At 54.3% G+C, this 11,335-nt stretch overlaps 1 protein-coding gene across 1 annotated transcript; it reads right to left on the reverse strand.

Moving 5' to 3' along the window:
• Positions 1–274: 274 nt before the first annotated feature.
• Positions 275–1,531, reverse strand: LOC147966777 (uncharacterized). The gene has a single exon (XM_087530954.1). It carries the CDS (start codon positions 1,529–1,531, stop codon positions 275–277), a length of 1,257 nt encoding a protein of 418 aa, XP_087387080.1.
• Between the last annotated feature and the right edge of the window lie 9,804 nt (positions 1,532–11,335).

Here is an 11,335-nt window from a genome sequence, read left to right on the forward strand (position 1 = left end):
TTTGAAATTATGCTTCATCTGCTATGAGCATCTTTGAATGGACTTGGGTCATAGAAATTCCGAGTTCAGAAGCAAACTATGCAGCTCTAAGTCTAACCACCGAATGCCCACATCATCAAATCTGCTTAAAGTGGAGATGCCAAGGCGCGAAGCTAATGATAACCCTGTATGTCCATCAATCATGATTAGTAATATTGAACAGAGATAAAATGACAGTAGGTAGTATGCAAATTGAACTATGCTGAATAATGTGACAGCAGTACGTACCGGGTGATCATGTAAACACTAGCTTTTGGTACGCACTGAACTCACTGACCAAGATATGGGAATCAAATGTACACTTTTTAATCTGTGAATAGAACTGGACCTTGTTGTTCTCCATGTCGACACGAACCAAATACTGGCGTAGTTTGGACCTGCCAGTGTACTGTAACGTATCATTTGCCACCCTGATCAGATCGGTCAAGACTAGGTAGATGACGCCGTCTTCATGGATGCTCAGGACAGGGAACAACGGAGGAATCTTTGGCATGCCGGTAGAATGGTAGGACTCGTTTGCCCATATGTTTTCAACATTGTACTCGCTGCTTATTTTCCAGTCTGACAGGTCAGGCGAGAGAGCATAGACAGTGAGATCAAAGCCTTTGCCCGGCACCTGTTCAACATTGCCGTCCATGCAGACGAGCTTGATGGTGTCGCCAACACATGCCATGGAACGGAACTTCTCGGGGCAGAGGTGGTACCGATTCCAGGGGCTGCTAGTATCATAGGATGGACAATCTGCGGGCAACGCGACCAAACGGAGCTCCGGGCCGCCCGAGTTGCTGCACTCTTTGCCCAGATCACACACCACCATGCCACCGGGCAGATCCACCCAGCAGAGGGTTGATCCCCGATAAGAGAAACACAAGTGAGAGCAGAAGGCCGACGGAAGGTGCAGGCGCGCGGGCTGTAAGGCCCATCCTGATTCTGGGGCGGACGACTTCCACATCCAGATCGCTGCTTGGGAGAGTTCTGGCCTAACCCAGACGAGTTCCGCAAGAAAATAGCCGCCGTCGTCCCCGTTGCACATGACGACGGCCGACTGGCACCCGATGGCCGCATGAAAGTCGTGGTCGAGAAGCTTGGGGACCACGGAGAGGGAGTCCTTACTAGCGTCGTAGACCAGGTAGCCTCCTATCTCTATCATACGGGTGCCAGGGCGGCAATCGCCGGCGCAGATGGCGACCAGGTTCTTGTCCGCGCTGGAGATGAAGGCCGAGTGCATGTCCTGGAGTTGCGGTGGGAGCCCGACGTATTCCGTCGGCATCAGTATGTGGAGGGAGGAGAGTTCCGGCGGGTCGGCGATGACTGCGCGGGCCTTGAAGGTCTCCGTGTACTCGGTGACTGCGTCACGAAGCTCTTGCTGGCTCTGTAGCCCGTTTATTCCTACCCACGCGGAGCGGATTGACTCTCCGCCGCCTCCGCCGGTTGCCGCCTCGTGGAAGGAGAAATCAACGTCGCGGTCGAGCAGGACGAACGAATGGGCCATGGCGGCTTGCTAGCTAGCTAGGGTTAGGATTGGGTGGAGGTAGAAGTGATTTGGGGATCGAGGATGGCAGCTCGGCTATGGTTAGGGTTGGGTTCGGTGGAGGAAGCAGGAATCGATCTGGGGATCGAGGAAGGATAAGGGGGTTTTGCCTGGTAGATGGAAAATAGCACGGAAACGGCGTGAAGGAGAAGAGGAGTGGACGGTGCATACGATTAGGTCAACTCCAACGACCAACGTATTTTGTCCGCTCGCGTCTGTTTTTGTCTGCACAGATAAAAATCACCATCTAAGAGCAACTCCAATGCAACCACCCAAACGAACACATATTTTATTCGCTTTTTATCCGTTTGGGTCATCTGTCTATCTAGCAGACATGCGGCGGACACGTGCGGATGGTAGATGCACCCAACGTGCAACACATGAAACGGACAGGACAACAACAACAACAACAACAACAACACCAGGCGAGCGCACGGCAACAACACTAGGCATGCCGGCCCCGTGCACGACAGGCAGTGCCCGGGCACCGCGCCCCCGCCAGCGGCGGCCCTCAGGCAGTCCGGCACTGCATCCGCATCTCATCATCTGCCTCCGACGCGACCCCTCTTAAAGGTATCCATGATAGACCGTATGCTCTGCACTGCTAGTTTGTCGCCTGCGTCAGGCAGCACCATGGTGCACCACGTCTGATACGATACCAGTCACCCGAGCTCCCCCGACTCCACGGATGCATCGACGATGCTGACCGACAGCATGTCCATGGCCGCCGAGACGGATCCAAGACACAACCTGAGCTCATACGCTATCAATTCAGCGTTGACGAGCACACATAAGCGCGCTCGTCAACACGTGCAGTCCGTGAGCAGGAACCTCATCTTCTGCATGCCGACGTGTAGCTCCACAAGAACGACCACAACGGAGATGCCGACGCCACCGTGACATTCGCCACGGCCTGTTGCTTCATCGCGTCGTCCGCTGCAGAGCCAAACTCCCCCAGCCCTCCCAGCTTGAGGTCGGCGGAGCACTCGGGAAGGCCAAGTGGCCCCCGCGCGGCCGCGACAGCGATGCCGCCACGTCGGGAGCGGCCATGGCTGACAACCCGCCGTGCTCCAGGGTGCATCCTTCGATGAGATCTGCATTTCCCCGGGTCTCCCGAGCCCCGTGCCACCCGCCTGCAGTTCCCTGACCCAGCCAAGCTCCAGTGGCCCGGCCTCGTGCCGCCCTGCTGCTTGGCTCGGCTCAGAACAGGAGGCGCCGGCTAGCCCAGTGGCCTCGCCGGTGAGCGCGGTTGCGACCTGCGCAGGTGGCCTCGTCGGCGAGCGTGGAGGCGGCCTGCGTTGGTGGCCTCGCTAGTGCGGCGGTCCTCGCTCGTGAGCGGTCACTGATAAGTGGGTCCACCGCAGACACGAGTGGACAAGAGAGCGCGACGGGAGCGTCCGCTTTTGTCCTTCGCGGACCCATTTGTAACTCAAATTTGGGCTCAGTTTGGGTCGAGGTGGACAAAAAACGGACAACAGGCGGACGCTTTGTTCGTTTGGGTTGCTCCTTTGGGCCAACTTCTCTGTCCGGACGAGCCAAACGGACAAAATGGGTCGCTGGGTTGGAGTTGCTCTAACACGTAGACCCAAATGAACCGATGTCAGTTTTGTTGTCCTTGGTGACCCATTTCCAGCGCAAATTTGGATAGGATTTGCGTCCGCATGGACTTGCTGCGGACACATGCATTGTCCTCAAATGGCTCGTCCACCCGTGGCACACAATCTCGGCTCCACCTTTTTCTCTCCCAAATCCCACGTCGGCCCTAGAAAATTTTCATTACTGACGGCGTTTTGTGCGCATCCCCGTTGTGCCTGCCGGCACCACGGCCTGGTGAAGCCGACGAAAAATCTCATCCTGAAATAGAGAGCCGCCGAGACAATGAAATGAGCCAACTAGAGGGAGGTCAAGACAAAATAAGAAGCCGCCGCCGCTCAGGCACGGGCCACCGCTGTGGACGCTGAGGCCATCGCCAGCAAAGTTGCTCAAGCCACCCTTCTCATGCTAGGGATCGTCCGCATGCCGGCCCTTGTCGTAGCCGCCACCATGACGACCTGCTCGACCTCAGCAATACCCGGACTGCCCAGGCTTCCGGAGTTACCCTCCATATCAACATGGCCATTAACATATGGGTACCAACCCATACATGACCCGACAACGTCCCACTTCTCCACCTCACCTCGGGACAACTCACTGGAAATTGGTGATTCATTGTCGATCGTCCATGTGGTGCCTGCCATTTTCGCTAAACGTCGCTAGTAGAAAAATCCTATAAGGGATGCCTATACTCGTGTCGCCTCGATGCCAACTACGCGAAGATCAACTTTCCCTAGCAGCCGCGAGGTCTTAGAGTTTGTTGCAATTGACCCCGTGTGGTCTCCTGCCACAAGGTGTGGGAGAATCAGGGGGCCTTCAAGCAGTCGATGCTGCACGCACCGATGATGAGTACATGGCCGAGCTCCACCGGAATTATCCGGAGCTCGTCGTCGAGGAGCGTCGTTAGCTCGAACTGTACAAGAAGGGGGCTACCGACGAGGTCGGTCCATCCGATGTGGAGGTCAACAACCTTTGCTCCGGCCACTCTGACTACGACGATGGCGTGGATTGGAAGACACTTGTGAGGGAATAGGATGAGGTTTTTGAGTTTCCATTTAGTTTGAATCATTCAGTTTAAATTCGTGTTATGCAATATAGGTTTAAATTTGGTTGAATGAAGTTTAGGGAGTTAACACTACAGGAATCAGCTATTTTGCCGTAGGCAGACGGCAAAGGACCACAAAGCTGACGGCAAAACTCTTTGCCGTCAGCCGCGGATGGCAAACGTGTCCGGCGCTGTAAGCACTGGCAAAGAGTTTATTTACCATCTGTCTTGTGACAGTGGATGGCAAAGAACCTTTGTCGTCGGTGACGGACGGCAAAGAAGATAGACGGCAAAGGCTAACTTGGCTAACGTCAGTTCTTGGTCGTCAGCCAGCAGACAGCAAAACGTGCTTCGACACGTCACCACGTACACTTCACCCACGTACCCGGTGTGACGTCCAGTCAAACTGCCGCGCGTCGCCCCGGGGAAAGCGCGTCGTGGGAAAGTACGTCGTCTACCACCCCGACGCCCAGTCCCATCGACGGCCGCCTCGCCTTCCACACCCGCCGCCCCGTCTCGTCGTCCCGTCCCGAGGCGCTGGCATTAATGAGCAGTAATGCCGGCTGTCAGCCCGGCCGCCCCCTCCCATCGCCCGAACATCTATTAGAACCCGCCCCACTGCCGGCCCCCACACCCGACCTCACACCCGCCACCGATGAGAAATCCAGCCCAGCGTCGGTGTCGGTGTCAAAACCGGCGGATCTCGGGAAGGGGGGTCCCGAACTGTGCGTCTAGGCGGATGGTAACAGGAGATGAGGGACACGATGTTTTTACCCAGGTTTGGGCCCTCTCGATGGAGGTAAAACCCTACTCCTGCTTGATTAATATTGATAATATGGGTAGTACAAGAGTGGATCTACCACGAGATCGGAGAGGCTAAACCCTAGAAGCTAGCCTATGGTCTGATTGTTGTTCGTCCTATGGACTAAAACTCTCCGGTTTATATAGACACCGGAGAGGGCTAGGGTTACACAGAGTCGGTTACAATGGGAGGAGATCTACATATCCGTATCGCCAAGCTTGCCTTCCATGCCATGGAAAGTCCCATCCAGACACGGGACGGAGTCTTCAATCTTGTATCTTCATAGTCCAAGAGTCCGGCCAAAGGTTATAGTCCGGCCATCCGGACACCCCCTAATCCAGGACTCCCTCAGTAGCCCCTGAACCAGGCTTCAATGACGACGAGTCCGGCGCGCAGATTGTCTTCGGCATTGCAAGGCGGGTTCCTCCTCTGAATACTTCATAGAAGATTTTGAACACAAGGATAGTGTCCGGCTCTGCAAAATAAGTTCCACATACTGCCATAGAGAGAATAGTATTTACACAAATCTTAATCTGCTGACGTATTCCGTAGCGTGACATTACACCACGGCCAAGCCTTTATTCGAATCGTTTTTACTGTCCCACCTCAGCGCGTTTAGCGAGGCGGTTTCCTTGGCCCGTCTTGTCGAAGCAGAGATCATGTCCCCTTATTCTGGGATTCTCATCAATACGGGCGTGGGTAACCCAACCGTGCCATTGATTACGGCGCTTGGGAGATGAGCGAGTTTTACCAGGCTGGTGGGGACACGCAGTTTCGTCCACCCATATAAGGGGATAAGGATCCACCTTTTCACCCACGCCTTCTTCCTCCTTTGCTCATCCGTTTTCGTGCACTCGAGCTCCAGCGCCCAAGTCCGCATTCCCCACCTCAACCTTCTCCAGCCATGTCCGGAGCGGGAGGCAAGTAGATGGTCTCCTCCGTCACGGAGGGACACATCGAGAAGCAGAGGAAAGCCAGATACTTGTCCGATGACATCGCGCACCGGCTCCCAGACGAGGGGCGGCTCATCCCCACCCCCTGGCCCCATGAGAGGGTGGTGTTCCTCACCCATTTCCTCCGCGGACTAGGCTTCCCTCTCCACCCATTTGTCTGGGGGATCATGTTCTACTACGGCCTGGACTTCCACGATCTGGCCCCGAACTTTATCCTCAACATCTCGGCGTTCATCGTCGTGTGTGAGGCCTTCCTCTACATCCAGCCCCACTTCGGCTTATGGCTGAAGACCTTCAATGTCAAGCCAAAGGTAGTGGGCGGCCGCCAGGCGGAGTGCGGAGGCGCCATGGTGGGAAAGATGCCCAACGTCCTATGGATCGAGGGCTCCTTCGTTGAGACCATAAAGGGGTGGCAATCGGGGTGATTCTACATCACCGAGCCGCGCGACCCTGCATGGTCAACGATTTATACGTAATCTTTGGAAAGGGTCCCGGCGGACTAGCTGTTCCGTATGACGCTGAGGGACGCGCACCCATGTGGAAGAAGAAATCTTTATTTTGGGACCTACCCTACTGGGAAGACCTAGAGGTCCGCTCTTCAATCGACGTGATGCACGTGACGAAGAACCTTTGTGTGAACCTGCTAGGCTTCTTGGGCGTTTATGGGAAGACAAAAGATACACCTGAGGGACGGGAGGACCTACAACGTTTGCACGAAAAAGACGGCATGCCTCCAAAGCAGTATGAAGGTCCTTCCAGCTATGCTCTTACCAAAGAAGAGAAGGAAATCTTCTTTGAATGCCTACTCAGTATGAAGGTCCCGACTGGCTTCTCGTCGAATATAAAGGGAATAATAAATATGCGAGAGAAAAAGTTCCAGAACCTAAAGTCTCATGACTGCCACGTGATTATATATGACGCAACTGCTTCCGGTTGCATTAAGGGGGCTTCTACCGAAAAACGTCTGATTTGCCATTGTGAAGCTATGTGCATTCCTCAATGCAATCTCTCCAAAGGTGATCGATCCAGAAATCATACCAAGGCTAAGGAGTGATGTGGCGCAATGTCTTGTCAGTTTCGAGCTGGTGTTCCCACCATCCTTCTTCAATATCATGATGCACGTCCTAGTTCATCTAGTCGACGAGATTGTCATTCTGGGCCCCGTATTTCTACACAATATGTACCCCTTTGAGAGGTTCATGGGAATCCTAAAGAAATATGTCCGTAACCGCGCTAGGCCAGAAGGAAGCATCTCCATGGGCCATCAAACAGAGGATGTCATTGGGTTTTGTGTTGACTTCATTCCTGGCCTTAAGAAGATAGGTCTCCCTAAATCGCGGTATGAGGGGAGACTGACTGGAAAAGGCACGCTTGGAGGGGACTCAATAATATGCAGGGACGGGCATTCTTGGTCTCAACCACACTACACAGTTCTACAGAACTCTACCTTGGTGACCCCGTATGTCGATGAACACAAGAACAGTCTGCGCTCCAAACACCTGGAGCAGTGTGACGACTGGATTACATGTGAACACATCAGGACTTTCAGCAGTTGGTTGGTAACACGTCTCAGAGGTGACAACACTGTTTGCGATGAGCTGTACTCGTTGTCCAGGGGACCATCTTCGACTGTATTGACTTACAAAGGATACGAGATAAATGGGAATACATTTTACACGATCACCCAAGATCAAGAGAGCACCAACCAAAACAGCGGTGTCCGCTTTGATGCAGCAACCAAGAGGGGAAATGACACATATTATGGTTACATAGTGGACATATGGGAAGTTGACCACGAACATGATTTTAAGGTCCCTTTGTTTAAGTGCAAATGGGTCAATCTGTCAGGAGGCGGGGTACAGGTAGACCCACAGTACGGAATGACAACAGTGGGTCTGAACAATCGTGGGTACACTGACGAACCGTTCGTCCTAACCAATGATGTGGCACAGGTTATCTATGTGAAGGACATGTCTACCAAACCGAGAAAAAGAAAAGATAAGGAAGCGAATACATCATACGATGAGCCAAAGCGCCACATAGTTCTTTCAGGAAAAACGGACATCATGGGAGTGGAGGGCAAGACAGACAGGGCAAGACAGACATGTCTGAAGATTATGAAAAGTTTCATGAAATTCCTCCCTTCAAAGTCAAGGCTGACCCAAGCATCCTGATAAACGATGAAGATTATCCATGGTTACGGCGCAATAAGCAAAGGACACAAGCGAAGAAAAAGTGAAGACTTTCTCTCCACAACTATTATGATGATACCATGCCAACTTTCAACATTTTTGTAGTTCATTTGAAATGCCTGTTGTAACAGACGAGTTTCCATATGAAACCCTGATATCTTGAAACAGAATGTGCATTTTGTATACGAAGTGCATCCAGTTTTTGCCGTAACCCTCTCAACTTTTCAGCACATGCTATGTGGGTGAAATGATAATACCATGCCAACTTTCAACCTTTTCTTAGTTCATTTGAAATTCTTTTCAATTTCAGGGTCTTATAGCTCAAAAAAAAATCAGTAAATGCATGAAAAATAACAAATGAAGACAGAAAGGGTTGAAAATTATATAGAATTTATGCAACTAAAATTATTAAAATATTTTCTGTTCAAAACATTAAAAGCAAAAAGAATTTTCATAAAATAAATACAAAAAGCAAAAAAGAAAAGAAAATAAATAAGTATATACAAAATAAACTTTTATAAATAAGTAGAAACAAAATAAAATAAAATAAAATAAATAAGTAGAAACAAAATAAAATAAACTTTTATAAAATAAATAAGTACTACTTTATTTTATTTATAGTAAGTGCTTAGTAGTTGAACTAGTTGATTCAATAAAACTACTTTATTTTACTATAGAAGTAGTTTATTTTAGCAAGAAAATTAATAGAACTAGTTTATTTTTTTAGTTCAAGCAATTATTCCCGCATCGACGTCGACGATGCCTATCCCGCATCCTCGTCATCGACTCGGCGGAGGAGGCCTGCTTGATCAGAGGGGCCATGTCCGGGACTGGGCTCCGCCGTGCTTGTATTGGGAGGTGCTACCTTCCGGGGGCCGTAGGTTGGTGAGGAGCCAGCCCGTGGCTGACCCAATCCTTGTTTGGTGGCGGTCGCGTGGGCCAGTGACGGTGCTGAGGCTTCCGGACACCGCGGAGGTGGTACGTCACCGTGTCAGCGAGGAGGACGAGCACGTCCGTCGCTACATGGTTGCGTTGGAGGGCAGGTTCGACAATACCTGGCAGGTTCTTCAAGGCTCTCATTGGAGCTATGATCATGTGATGGTTCCTTCTCTTTTTGGGTGTCCACCGCCCGCGCCGATACCCATCGGATGCTACAGTTCTAGCTGTATTTGGGCATCTCCAGCCGCGGCCCCGGGAAGGCCTCCCCAGGCGTTTTTCTTGCGCCGACGCCGAAAAATAGGCCCAGTCGCGCCCCCAGGAGCCCGATTTTCGCCGGCCTGGGCAGAAAACAACGCCGGCGGACCCAGGCCGAACCCGGCGCGCTGGGGGAGGCCCGAGGGCGCCGGGCGAACTTTTTTGGCGCGAAAAAGCCGTGGGCCCGCCGCGTTAGCGACACGGCTCTCTTCTCGCCCCTTCGTCGTCCTCATCGCCTCGTTTCCCGTGGCGAATCAATGCCAAAGCTGCCGCGCCGGTCAGCCTGCGCCATTGATGCCTCACGGGCGGCGCAATGAAGGCCGGACGACGCGCGTCCCTCGCCCTCCCTCGCCCTCCACGCGTACACACGGCGGCCACGCGTACGGGCGGCGTCTCGGCCTATATAAGACGCCCACAAGCGTGCTCGACGATCACACTCTCTTGCCGTCGTCCCTCCCTCTCCTCTCTCTCGCCGTCGTCGTTCCTCCCTCTCCTCTCTCTCGCCGTCTCCACCCATGGCCGAGCGCTTCCCTGGTGACGGCGCGGCGGCGAACGGCTTCGGCCGCCGCCATCTCCACGAAGACGAGGCTCGCCTCCTTTACGAGGCCGGGTACCCGGTCCCGCCGGACATGCGGGTGCCCGGCGCGTGGAGGATCAGCGCCGGCGGCGTTCCGGTGCCACCACCACCCACCGGGGCGGCGTGGCGTGCGGAGATCACACGCATCCGCGCGTCCCTGCCGCGGGCGGCGAGGGAGGGGCCATGGTACGTCCCCGACAGCCCGCTCTGGGAGCCCTACTTCCGCCGCCGTCATGCCGAGCAGATCGAGGCCACCAACGGCATCGTGCCCTCCGGCAGGCTCAACTCCAATGGCCGGCGCCGGTGGTGGGGCGTGCGCGGGCGAACGTTGGAGGCCGTCCTCGAGTACATTGAGGGCGGCAACACGCCGCGCCTCGAGTACCCCGATCCCCCGTCCTTCTCACGCCGTCGTGGAAGCTCCTGGACCCCGAGGCACATGGAGACCGGGGGGTCCTCCTCGTCGTCCGGCGGCTCGCCCTGCCTTCGCCCCACCAAGCCGGAGCCCCAGGGCACGCCGGTCAGTGCCCGCACGCGCAGCTCCGGCGTCCGCATCGGCGCCAACGCCTCCCCACCCACCGGCCGCTTCGTCCTCGTCAAGCCCAAGCCGGAGCGCGGCCTCCCCGCGGAGTACGAGGAGATATCCCGGCGCGGCATCTCCGACGAGGACACCCTGCGGTGGGCGCGGGACGACTACCTCCGCGACGAGATCGTCCAGCAGCGCCGGGCCCTGGAGGAGATCACCGCCCGCAAGCGTGGGCGCGAGGACGAGCACGGCGTCGTGGTCCTCGACAGCGACGACGACGACGACGCCGCCGGACCGTCCAACCCGCCGCTCCAACCAGGGGAGGGATGCAGCAGGGACGGCGGAGGCGCAGGCGGGGCCGGCGACGACGACGACGACGACGACGGCGGCGACTACACGGTTCTACCGCCTCCTCGGCATGTAGGCGGCGAGGCGGGCGGCGAGGGAGACGGCGGGGGTAGCCCGCCGAAGTTTTTTCCTTCTTTTGTAAAATATGTTTAAGTTTGAACGAACTCGCTGATGTTTGTGTCAAATTTCAGTCGTGTTTGCGCCGTATTTGAATTTTAAAAAAGAACGTGGGCGCTGCGACTGGGGGGCATCACGCCCCGAGTGCGCGGTTTAGCGCCGGCGCGCCCCCAGGGGGCGATTTTTTGCCCCTCCTGGGGGGCCAACGGCTGGAGATGCCCTTAGCAGTGCTATATGTATGATAGTATTTGAGGTGAATTAGTAATAATATTCGACGATGTACGGACGCAAGAGATGATATAGTTTTGCTTATAATTGAATGCATGCTAATTTGAATACTACTTTATTTTACGATTTGGTTTTGCTTATTGAATGCTCAAATTGGAAAACTGCTCCTACTTTGAATGCTAAAATTGGAGAG

The sequence above is a fragment of the Triticum urartu genome, chromosome 6A, assembly GCF_056163025.1.
Source record: "Triticum urartu cultivar PI428250 chromosome 6A, HENAU_Tu73, whole genome shotgun sequence".
NCBI lineage: Eukaryota > Viridiplantae > Streptophyta > Magnoliopsida > Poales > Poaceae > Triticum > Triticum urartu.